Genomic DNA, 13,737 nt, shown 5'->3' on the forward strand with positions numbered 1-13,737 from the left:
ATATATATATATATATATCTGATTTTAAAACTAAAAAAAAAACATATTCAACAATTTTAATGAAAATTTTTGCCTTCACATTTAAAAAGTTACCTATCTTTAAAATAGCAGTTTTATACAATTACTTTCATGATTATAAAAATGCATTGAAGATATTTTGTGGTATTTAATAGCATTTAAAAGAATTTAACAATTTCCTTCGGAAACATCATTTCTTAATGACATCACGACTGTAAACATAAATGCGGTTAGATTGATGGTTACGTGAATCATCAATAAGAGAGCAACCAACCATGCAACTTCAATTTCGACATTGTTTTAATTTCCTCTCTAACACCCTCTTGAAATATTACTTTTTTTCTCAATTCCCCCTCCTCATTGCAATGAATAGGCCTTTTAATTTTGTTGATTCCTATTTCCATTTCGTTTGAAAAGTGGTTTGAAATCGGTATGTATTGAGTTTTCTAATCCTATTGTATTTACACAAAATAACTATATATAAGGAAATAACTATATATATATATATATATAACGACTGTAACGACTATATAAGGAAAAAAAATTAAATTTAAAAAAAATTATTAATAAATAAAATGTTTTTAAAATATTTAAAAATTAAGAAAAAATTTTAAATTTTTAAAAAAAAAAATAAAATAAGGAAAATAAAATAAGGAAATACTATTGTATTGATACATTTTGCTTTGATTATATTAATACAATATTGGAAGGCACTCTTTTTTTCGCTGATAAAATTGTATGAGGTGATGATGAGATCTATTCCTTATTTTGTTTCCCGGCTTTCCTTTTCTTAAGAAAAATTTTTAAAAGCATTTTATTTATTAATAATTTTTCTTCCTCTTAAAATTAAATTTTTTCCTTGTTTTCTTTGTATTTTTAGCTCGTTTTATGGATTCTATGTACTTGTAGCATATGCGCAGTAAAAACAAGCTTATTATTTTGCCTAATTTTCTTCGCTTATCTCTCTTTTCTTTTATTCTTTATTGTCTATTTACTGTGTTATTTATTTTCTGCGTATTCCATGGTTTTGCAATAGTTTAAAATAGCAAAGAATATTTGATGAAAACTTTCGAAAATATAAGAAAGAATAATGAAAATAAATCGCTTCAAATAAAAAGTTTATTTAAAGAAATAGGGATAAAAATACATGAAGATAAAATACAAAGAAAGTTAGGAATTTGGAATAATGTAATGAAATAAAGAATGGTTACAGTTAAATATATTTGTTGTGAAATAGTAACCAATATTAATTATTTCAAGGTGTCATATTTCTACAGTATTGCTGGGAAGAAAGTCACTGTTATAGTAGCAATTTATGGAATTTATGGAAATAATGTTTACCTGCTTAAATTTTTTGTAATATATTTTATACAATAGAAACTTTTAAAAAATTTTTAGAGAAAGATCTAACTTTAAAAATTTTTGGCTACGATTAGAAACAATATATAAACTGAGTTCATTCTTTGTTTTGCATGCATCTGAAAAATATTACAAGACATTTTTTAAGAAGAAAATTTATTACTCTGAATACGGATCGATTCTGTTTAGTTTACTTTGATAAAGATAAAAAAATAAATAGATAAGATTCCTGGAAAGAGATAAAAATATTGTTCTAACCCATTTAGAAACTAGAAACTCATCAATGATTTATTGTAAATTTTGTTACCTCATGCTTTGAGGTTACATTTTTAATTTTCTTTTTATCGATCTTTTCTTGTTTTTAAAAAATATTTTTACAACACCATACCTTTCAAAATAGGTTTAAAAAGAAAATGCCACTTCATTAGAATATTGGAATTGTTAACTTTTAAAATTTCTTTGTATATTTTCTCAATGTTAAGTAACGAAATAGAGCTGTTAGTAATTTTGAATAATTTAATTCTGTACGTATGTCTGTTTTTAGAATTTAAAAAATTTACTTTTGTTATTATTTAAACTGATTCGGATGACGCTTATTAGTTTCCTAACGTAAATTACACATAAACAAAGATATTTATCAGAACTCTAAAAATGGACTAATTAAATGCTTCTATTCGCGTTTAAACTGGTGAAAACTGATTATGAAGATACTAAAAATTCTCTTCACGTAAATTACAGGAAAAGAAAGATACTTATCAGAAATTGTAAAAACAGACAACTGTAAAATATTATATTTTTCTGATAATGCTGATTGCGAATTTGTATTGGCATAATTCCGTCAGAAAAAAAAAAACCTTTCGAATAATACCAGCTATATCTTTTTTATGCTAATAGGATGATAATTTAGAATTTTACTTGTTTCGAAATATACTACCGAGTAAGGTTAACATCAGTTTTATTAGTAAAAAATTAATAAGATGATTCTTGAAAATTTATCCCCTACGTTTATATCCTTTTGATGGTTAAGTTCCGGTAACCTACACAAAAATATTTAAGGGGTCTTGAGAATTTTTTGCAACAATAACCTGTTTTATTGTGAAAAGAAGATATGTTATAATCTGTTTTAGTTTGAAAAAATTGATTTTAAGTCTAAGGAAATACTCAAAAAACTTCCTAAGTTACAGCAAAAATACTAAACCCACTCATTGAAAGCAGAGAAAATAACCAACTAATTTTCTAAATTGGAAACGTCTGCAAGCTGTTTTAAGTTATTCTAAGTTTTGTCTTTAAATCAGTTTCTCTAAACTGAATTTTTTTCTCCTGATACTCAGGATTGTTAAACTTCTAATGAATCTATTAAGTTAAAACCTGGTAATTGGTTTGAGTACAACATCTTGCTTAAATTCACTTTAGCATATGAATATTGGTAAGCACTTTATGTATTTTTTTGATCAAGATAATTATTTATATAAGAATCTAAAGAATTAATTTTGTTTTAAATTAAGTTAGTTTGGTTTTAAAAAGTGCTTTGAAACTGCTTTTTAAAAACAATTTCAAATCATAAACATGCTTTTCATGACTTTTATCGTGGTCGCGAGATCTATTTTTTCTTCAAATTTTAGTTCCAAAGAAAGTTCTTTGCGATATTTTACGAAATCGCATGCTTTTAAATAATGTCTGTGCTTGAGCGAATTTCTTTTAAGTAATTCAGAAATTAAATTTGACCATTATCTTGTACGCTCTCGCTCACTTAGTACAGTTCTTTGGAAATAAGTTGGTGAGTTGTTGGATTCAATCAATTATTTCAATAAATTCACAAACCTTAATTTTATACTTTTTCTTTAATAATATTTCAGTTAATATATTCAGTATTCAGCTAATAATAAATTTAAATATCAAGAGTTTCCTGCTAAAGTGATTCTCAGCCTGTAGTTGGACCGTTTATGGTCTGTGGTGCATTTTCCTGTGGGCTGTATCCATAATAATCCTGTAACAATTTATTACATTTTGATGCTCCGTTGATCCATTAAGATTGTCTTGTTTTTAGCGATAAGTTACAAATTACTAAGATAAATTACAGAAAACGAAAGAAAAAAATTTGCAGTGGCGTTTTTTTATTCAATCAAAATCACCCTTCTCTTAATTGATATTATATAATATAAATGTTTTCTTCATGTATTTGCATTGTTTATATATAACCTCAAGTAGTTTCTGATCAAGCGATGATAGTTTGATGTTCCGTACTAACTTTATGTATACTTTATCAGAAGAAAAACAAAATTCTGATAACTGATCTCTTTAGCTAATTTTACACTCCTTTCATCTGCTTTCGCTTGGTTTTGCAACCATTCATTCTGCGCGCTTTGTTGCATATTTATCTAGGTGATTTCAACTGAGTTAGAAATCCGTTAGTGTGTGGTTTCTCTAAAGCTTAAAACCGTTGATGCGAAACTTTTCTCTGATTGGTTATCAGACTAAACTTCTTTGACAAATCTTATTATTCACTTATATGATGAAAAGTGTGCTTTTTTCTTAAATGTCTAGCAGTTCTTATTATAAATAGCATCTATGAATTGATTTATGTAGTATTTTTTCTTTGGGAGACATCATGGTAAGCTTTATTAATATTTCTCAATATAATATCAGTATTTCTCAATGTATTATAAATTTGTTAAAATTATCATGATTGGTGATGATTTATCAGAAATATATTGATTTGACTGAAGTTTGACTTAAAGATTAGGTAGAGGAATTTTAAGATATCTTTTTTTTTCTTTTTAATAATTTGCTTATTACACCATTTACAAAAAATGAAAGATTGTTTTATCCTTTCAAGGATGATTTTCGCCAGTGGTAGTCAAATGGAATATAAATTGCAATTATAGGCAGAAAAATAAGCTGTATTTTGAACAAGCTTATGCAGTCTTCAACATTAGTATTACATATTTATATATATGCTTAATTTTTTTAAAAATAGTGGTGGATCAAATATATTATAAATTAAGTTTATAAATGCAAAGAATATATAGAAAGCATACATTTTACTACCACTTTAAATATCGAAATAAAATTTTATGCCAAATGCGTAAGAGTTGGCTGGTATGGTTTTGAATATTTTAACGATTTATTATTTGTCTTATTTTATTTTAAATTCATGAATAATTATTATGTAATGAATAATAATTAATTATAATAAATAATTATGCAATTAATAATATTGAATAATTACATCAATTTTATGAATAATAATTATTAAAGAATTGTAAAAATTGGGGGTTAAGGAGATAAGGCGACCCCAAAATTAACTGCTGATGTTGTAAAATTAATAATATTAATAAGAAGTTGAAAAAGTTAAACGATAGAGGGATTATTAAAATTTAAGTAAATGCCCTTCCCTTTTTTTGTATTAATGCCCGCTAACTTCCAGACTAAGTGACACAGTGTTTCAACTGTCAGGGTTTATTTCATTACCCTATAACTATAAACGTAACTTGAGATGCGATGGCTCAGGGGATAGAGCGTTCGCACTCCAATGAGGTGAACCGGGGTTCGAATCCCAGGGATGGTTGGTCGATACGAATTCCACATCCGGCTTGTGCCTACCACAGTGCTGACGTAAAATATCCTCAGTGGGTAGACGGATCATGGGTTAGAGTCCCCTTGCGGTCAGGCTAACCGTGGGAGGTTTTCGTGATTTTCCTCGTCATGTAACGCAAATGGGGGTTAACTAAATCAAAACGTCTTCCACGAAGGCAAATAATTTCTTCCAATACTTAATCCAAGAGTTCCCTTGTCTTCTGGATTGGGTTCAAAATTTCAAGGTTACGGAGTTGAACATTAGTAGTCGTAAACCCGAAAAATTGGGTCAGCTGTTCAATGACGGTTATAAAATCCTTTTATTCGACTAGACAATAACTCACTTGCATAAATAATGATAATATTTTGAAATCCTAATAACTTAATTAATCATCTTTTATTTGTTTACACACAACTTATTTTGAGAGCATCATAAACGAGCCTTTTTTCTAATGATTGTAAGAGTTTTTCCCTCCTGATATTCATTTTGTAAAGATAATTCAATGTTATTTTATTAAGTATTATTACATAATTTGTCATTTTACAGCAAAGAATTAAAATAGCCAAATAATCTGAGTAATAAGTCTTTCTTTCATTTCTTAAGAACTATTCGATGGAATTCGTTCAACTCTATCATTTCACACAGTTTAAATTTATGCAAAAACCAGCATGAGGTATAATTCAAATATTTTTTGATCATTATTAAATTGAATAATAAATAATTATTATAAATCATTACCATGGAATTACATTGGTGAAACAAATTTTAAAATTGTGCGTAAAAGGTTTTAGATTCCCTTAAAAATTTCCGCAAATATGGCAAAATACGCAAAAAATTAAGCTATCATTAAGGGTATGATACTCTTAATTATCATTAAGGATATCATAATCGTTAAGGGCCCAAACTTTAGACCAATCTCCTGACTGGGGCACATATTTTCTAGATACCCCATAAATGATTTAAATTAGTCGAATAAAGGTAACATTTAATTTGTGAGATTCCGTGATTTTACCACTTAATTATCATTTATACCCTCCCTTTGAACTATTATAATAGATTACTAGTTTACTATTATAATTAATTTGTTTAAAAATCCAAGCCAATTATTTACTTCCTATTATTTACTATTTACAGCAAAAAGTATGCACATTTATTTTACCATTAGTTGCCATTATCACAGTATTTATCCTATCATTAGCATTATTTAGCTTATAAGAATTATAAATTTCCTTGAGAAAAAAGTTTGAAACATCTATCTTTCCCAAATGAGAATAGAGTACTGGTATTATAAATATTGAAATTTATTATTTAAGTTGTTGTAATTAACTCATTTTTACACGAAACTTTGAAAATGAAATGAGTATCTGTAATAATTAAGAAAATAAATATTTTGGGCTGAAAGGACTAAACATTGTTTTTTGTTAAGTAAAAATAATGTTTTATAAGAAGTTTAATCGATAATTATTCCACTAATTGATAATTATTTATTTAATTGATAAATATTCCAAGATGCAATTGTTTTAAACACATATGTTTACCAACTGAAGATTGTTTTAAAAGGTTACCTACTTTTAGAAGACAGATATAAAAAAAAATTCGTTGTCTATTTACAAATTAATTTGTCTGGATAATTTTTTTAATATTTTGCTAAACTAACTGAACACATTTATACAGGCATATCCTGAATTACATTCGAGGCAAAACTGTACGCATTATGATTTTATGGAATATAATTAAGGAAATTCACGAATAAAAAGGAATATGAGATCATTTAAATACCTCGTATTATGATTTGATTAAACTATTTTTATAAAAGATATTTCGTGGAATATTTAATGATTTCTTTCACGAACAAATATTTATTTATTAATAATATGAGGTGCCCTTTTTACAAAAAAGTGGTGCCAAATGAAAAGTAATGAAATAAATGATCATATTAAAAAAGATCGAATATTATCGAATTTTATTTAATATTAGCTTTAATGTTAGTAAATGGGATTGAGGAGTCTAGCGTTTTCTAACACAGCTGTAATATATTGCATCTAACAGATGTTAAATAAGATCGTTTTGCTACCTTGAATGTTAATTTATCGCTTTTACAATTGTTTTGTGAACAAAATCAATGAACTTTTAGCATGTTCTCCTTTTCCTGAAAACCTCACATGAATCCCGATTATTCCATTTTATTCATTCTAAAGATCAAATTTATGTCTTTAAAACTATCTTGCAAGTAAATATAAACAAATAGAAACACAACTGAACCACTAAGTAATGATTATATAGAATTAGTCATTATAAATACATTTTTTTTTTTTAAATTTTAGAGCTAGTTGGCGAATTTTCCATCGATCATTTTCCACAGTTGGCGAATTTTTGGCGACATCGTTGTTTCTTTCCTTCTTCGTTTATTTACGCTATGTTTTTAATATTTTCAAAAATTAAATTCCTGATAGTGATTTCGCAATCTTGCTACCACCATTAAAATTTTCTAAGATCCGTGGGAGCCCAGTTCACAAAAGCACTTTACCACAAAACGCCAATATATCTTTTTGGATTCCAAAACTACCTGAAAATGAATGGATGTAAAATATGCAAAACCCCAGTTGGAACATCGCCAAAAGGGATGGATGGATCGGTCAACATCCGATAAAAGATGCTCTTGAATTATGATGGAGAAAAGGCGGGTGGTAAAAATAAATCGCCTTCTTATGCAAATAGTTCTTTTCCGCTTATTTAACCCACAATTCTTTGCTTTCATCATTTTTTGATTGGATTGTCGCTTTCTATGATTTAATTAAGTTAACAAATTTGATTATAACATTACGAATCATACATTATATTGTTATAACTTGGCATATCAGCTGTGGTTCATTTTTACCCTTTGACACAGAATATTTATTAAACATATTTTTCTTACTTTTTTCATTATTTTGTATTAATTTCGGTCGAAATAAGTGAATATTTAGCAGTTGTATGGTTATGAAACACTAGAGTTCTTCCAAACACGGTTCACGTCCAAAATTTCTATTTATTTACAGTTATTTAGATCTAACTGTTATTCATCATTGAAGTTTATTTAGTTTATAAAATCAATTATCGATAAATTTTTTAATATGAATGAGAAAAAAATTCTTTTAAACTACTTTTTTTTAATATTATATTTTATTTATATAATTCCTATAATCTAACATTTAATAAATATTAAACTGTTTTTAAAATCAAAAAATAGCAAAATATATTTTTGTTTGTAATTAGAATGTCAGAAAAAACTATATTTAGAAAGGTCGTCCCACCTGCGTCAAAGGGAACCTTGCGAAATGTTCTGTTTTAGCTTCATTAGAAAATATTATAAGTTTCCTATAAGTTTTAATACGTTTTGGTTATTAGCGAAAATCTGGTTTATCGCGTGTCTCGTTTGTTTGGTAAAAGGTTAAATAACACCGGAAAAAACAATCGAAAAAACACGAATGCAGGTTATTTAAGCACCATCTCAACAATTATATGAAAATAACAACCATTTGAACTGTTGAACTCGAATTTAACGTTATTAAATATTTATTTCAATGTAATTCGATTTTTTTTAAAGAAATAATGTTCAAACATTAATTTAAAATTTGCAGAACATTCCTTACTTTTTAACTAATTGATTAAGACCCTCAAAAAGATAAAAATTTAATAAATTCCAATAATGTGACTTATCGTATTTAAATCCGATACTTTTTCACTGAAAGTTATTGAAATGAAACAGTTCATTTTTATGAAATTTTTTTATTATTACATGATATATCTCCTGAGAGGCTATTATTAATTGAATATTAGAGATTTAGTTTAAAAAAATTCCTTTCCGTCTACTTCAAACTAATCCTTTTATATCAGTCAGTTTTTAAAAAAAAAAAATACTAAATACATTCGAATGAATATTTAATTTAATTAAACTCGAGCTTAACTGTCCAAAACGAATCGTTCTTTACATTAATATAAATTTTAAAATTATGTTGTTTTTTTCTATGGCTTTTTTCCGGAGCTGTTTTTTTTTAAATTTTTTTTATCCGCTTTACGTTTTAAAAATGCATGCACAATTAAATAATAGAAAGTCGATCTAACAATTTATTGTCTATATAATAATGATTAAGTTATGAGAAATGAATATTTTGGAAAAATGTACTTTTGTTGGTTATGACTATCTTCAATATAATAAAAATGATGGCAACTAACTTTTATTTATATTTTCCTTTTTGGAGTGAATGATGTTTTGCATTATGAAATCGGACACAAAAATGCACTTTCTCTGTATATCTTATTTTCGATGGATTTGAATTCCTAACACTCAAAGTATGGGGTTTAGCCGAAATCTGGAAAATAAGGACTCAATAGCCCAGGCGGGAGAGCAGTCGAAATTTTGGACACTGCAATTGTTATTTCACCTTTTTGCGTACTTCGCTAAATTTCCAGATCATTTTAAAGCAAATCGGGAAATTTCTGGACCCAATTAGTAAATTCATTAATACTACGGAATTAACGTGTAAAAATTAATTCCTATTAAGGTATCTCCGATTAAGGCAAGGTTTTTCGATTTGCTTAAAATGTACTCGAGATATGGCGAGATACGAAAAAAGTAAAATTAATAATAAAGGTTCCAAACTTTCGACCTCTCTTCTGACTTAAACTATATGGACCATATTTCCCAGATTGCGGACCATATTTTGAGAGTCAGAAATCCGTCGAAATAAAAAGGTATGTTAATTCAAAGAAAGAACGTTTTTGAATTTCGTAATTTAAAATATCGTTTGCTCTAATTACTTAGCATACAATAGGTTAGGCCGTCAGATTATAAGTTTGAGTATTAGTATGAAAAATCCGATCATCATTAGTATAAAAGTTAATCAGGGTGCTTATTTATTTATGCGGTCTTATTTGCAATAATTTTTAATGTAAAAAAATCTGCTGTTATAAAAAAGTGTTTGAACATTTATGCTAAGACAAAATGGATATTTTTATTATTAGCTATCACTGGAGTGTGAAATTAATAAAATGATAAGGTGATTAATGAACACGAATCCTACACGAACCACTCGAATGATTTTAATATGTAAAATTAATAAAATTATATGATGATTAATAAAATATTATGCGGTATACGAACCACTCGAATGATTTCAGTATGTAATATTAATAAAATGATATGGTGATTATTATGGGATGCACGAATATCTTAATTTTGCAAAATAAATGTTAACAATGAATCATTGAGAGAAAAAAAACTTTCCAAAATGTTTATGCTCTCTGTAGTTGGAAACATAATATAGGAAAGCGGTAGGAAAAAACGTAACTTTCCAAGCAATAACAGTTATTTTTTCATCGTTTTTCTTTTCTTAGATAATAAGTTTCTAGGAATGATATTATTAAACAGTATTTATCTATGTTTCTGTTTACAAATTAATATGATGAATAATACATACTTAAATGAGACAAAATAATCACAAAATACTGTGTAAATAAGGAAAAAAAAGAGTCGAATCGAAAATCATAAATGTTGAAGGATGTTTCAAATACATTTCCTCTCTTAACTATTTATGTACTCCCGTGAGATAATGAATGCATTAAATAGATTGTAAGCAAAGATAATATAGTAAAATAAACAAAACAACGAAAAAAAATAATTAAAGCAATATACGAATGCATTTTTCTTTCCTTTTCTTTTTATCTGATTGTTTTTTTTTTCGCTAATGAAAATAAAAATAAAATTAATTAAAAAAAGCCACACTTTAAGCACATTCAAAAATCAAGGCTTTAATATATTGTCTAACAAAAAAATAACTGAATTAATTAGCCTAAATATTTTTTTAAAAAATAACTTATATTCGGAGGCTCTGTTTTTTGCGAGAATTTTACAATTGTTGTGTCGTTGTGTGTTTGTAACAGTTATTCATTGCTTAAGTTGGGCCTATCTTTATACAGCGACTTTTATGTCAATTACGAATAATTATGATTAACAATAATTACGATTAATAATTATCGCATGATTTTTAGTGATTATTAATAATAACACTGAGAAACAAATTTTTTTCTTCAGATATTTTTTTAACAGATCTTCGATACTTTCATAATAGTTTTTTTTTTAAAATACATTTTTAGTCTATTTTATGTCAAAATGAACAAGTTTGAAAACATTATTTATCGTGTAAATGTTGCTACAAATTTCTAGGGTAGTTAGGATACATCAGCAGGATTAAAATTGCATAGGAATCCATCTCTGGAAACGTCACCATACGCCGCTAGGGATGCTTCAATATTAGGAACTGTTTCATCGTGTGCTTCAGTGAATATGTCATAATAGAGAAGCAACTCTAGCCTAGTACAACGTCATTTCCAAGCATAGGTTCCAATGTAATTTTAATCCGGATGTGTCCCAACTCCCTTAAAAGTATGTCACAACATTTACGTGACCCCCTGTTACACATAAAGTTTCTAAACTTGTACATTTCGACAAAAAAAAATAAACTAAAAATGTCATTTTTTAAAAAAATCTATAGTTTTAGTCAGGCAAGTTGAATAATGCAACAAAAAATCTGTTCACCAGTTTAATTAATAATAATGATTATGAATTTAATAATTTCAAAACTAACTCAAGGGAAGGATCATCATCAGTAAAAAATCCTAATGCTGTAGAGCCAATATTTTTCGCTTAGCTGCTTTTCGCACCGGGAATAAAAAAGCTTTTCAACTTTGACACAAAAAAATTTTTAAAGCTATTCTTTATATCAGAAAGTTTTTAAAACAATTCTCAAAAAATGTAGTCATATTTTTTATTCTATAATGAAAAAAATACAAGGGGTCTGATAGCTGAACTTAATGTATTTTTTGGTGCTGAAATGGAAAATAATAATGAAAAATTTCTATCACGTCTCGTTTCTGTGAAAAATTCAATTTTATTGGAATTGTTAAGAACATTTACCATAAAAAAAGTTTTCGTTTTTGAAGATCTTCCCTTCTTGACAGACCAGCATTCTATTTTGGTTAAATCTACAAAAGTACTCCTCTATGACTACTTCCTGTCACCGTCTCTCTCTCTCTGCCACAATCTCTCTTTACCAATAGAGTCGCGAGAATTGTTATCTAGGTTCGCTGACCTCTCAGAAACACTAGCAAGCGTAATAGAGAGTCATTTTAACGTCTGCTTTTTTCCGTGCGTTTTGTAGAACATGGATTCGAGTTCGAGACATTGTGAAAATTTACCAGATGACTTTTGTTATATATGCGGCGAATATAATGTTGTTGAAAATCGCATGATGAACATTACAGACTATGCAAGATAACTTTATCTCGCATATTTTGGCATGAAACTCGGAGACAAGGACAAATCGTGGGCACCTCATAAAGTTTCTGTACAGTGTCTCAATGATCTACGCTTATGGCATCAAGAAGAAAAGAAAACTGCTTTACGATTTGAAATTTCAATGACGTGGAGGGAGCTCAAAAACCACTTTGATGATTGTTATTTTTGTTCCTGCCATGTTCGTGGGTATAACCGGAAAAATCAAAGGCTAATATCTTATCCTGATAGCAATCTATCGGCCATACGCCCCGTAACTCATGGTCCTGATGTGTCTGTGTCTTTGCCTTCAACTGAATTACCAATAATCTCTTCCGATTCGGAACATCCAGAAATTCAAGGCAAGATCGAATATTAGCCATCTGTAGCCGGTTCACCTCAGACCTTCTCTCACGTTGAACTTAATGATCTGGCTAGAGATCTTGGCCTTTCGAAAGAGACAGTTGGATTGTTAGGCTCCAGACTGAAAGAAAAAGACTTTTTGGCCAAAGGAACATCTTTTTATTGGTACAGGAATCGTGAAAAGGAATTTATTAAGTACTTTGATGAAGAGGAGAACTTCGTCTATTGTTCTGATGTTCCTGGATTAATGAGCAAATTTAATGTCATCTACGATAAAGATGAGTGGAGGCTGTTTATAGATTCATCTAAAAAAAGCCTCAAAGCTGTTCTTCATCTTGGGAGCCAGTATGCATCTGTACCAGTTAGACACTCGGTATGTATACAAGAATGCAGTGAAAACCTGACTCTCGTCCTGGACAAAATAAAATATATCTACCACAGTTGGACCATTTGCAATGATATGAAAGTTATCTCCATGCTTCTTGTTCAACAGGGTGGATTTGCAAAGTTCACATGTTTCATTTGTGAGTGGGACAGCCATGACAAGACTCAACATTGGGTCAAGAAAGAATGGCCGAAAAAGCAAAATCTTGACCCAGGCTCCAAGAATGTAATTCGAAACAGCTTAGTTGATCCAAAAAAAGTATTGTAACCCCTTCTAATTATAAAATTAGGTGTAATGAAGCCGTTTGTCTAGGCTGTTCCAAAAGATGGCTATTGTTTCCAATACACGTGGAAAAAGTTTCCAGGTTTATCCCAAGCTAAGTTGAAAAAGGTAATCTTTGTTGGTCCAGATATCCGCAAACTCATCAAGGATAAAGATTTCTAGATTAACATGGCAACAACGAAAAAAGAACCTTGGGTTGCCCTCAAAGATGTCGACAGTAAATTTCTGGATAACTACATGGATCCTGACTGTAAAGCAATTGTAATGGAAATGCTGGACAAATTTAAGACTTTGGATTGCTTCATGAGTGTCAACGATTAAGTCACACGATTAACAACAGAGCAAAACAGAGTGCTTTCTGATATTGTATCAATAAAGCCAAAGCAAAAAATATTAATACAATAGTGTGAGGAGCACTATTGTTTTTCTTAACTTTCTTGT

General features: G+C 28.4%; 1 protein-coding gene across 2 annotated transcripts in view; it reads left to right on the forward strand.

Annotated features, from left to right (window-relative positions):
* Positions 1–13,737, forward strand: part of LOC107456875 (uncharacterized) — a 73,053-nt gene that overhangs the window by 35,025 nt on the left and 24,291 nt on the right. The window contains exon 1 of one of the 2 annotated variants that reach the window (XM_016074844.4): positions 3,698–3,988. The exons of the other annotated variant lie outside the window; for it this stretch is intronic. Within the exon in view, the coding sequence (XP_015930330.2) occupies positions 3,986–3,988 (3 nt within the window). The 5' untranslated portion in view covers positions 3,698–3,985. Of the gene's footprint in view, positions 1–3,697; positions 3,989–13,737 lie in introns of those variants that run through there. 2 annotated transcript variants of the gene reach the window in all.

Source organism: Parasteatoda tepidariorum, chromosome X2, assembly GCF_043381705.1.
Source record: "Parasteatoda tepidariorum isolate YZ-2023 chromosome X2, CAS_Ptep_4.0, whole genome shotgun sequence".
Classification (NCBI taxonomy): domain Eukaryota; kingdom Metazoa; phylum Arthropoda; class Arachnida; order Araneae; family Theridiidae; genus Parasteatoda; species Parasteatoda tepidariorum.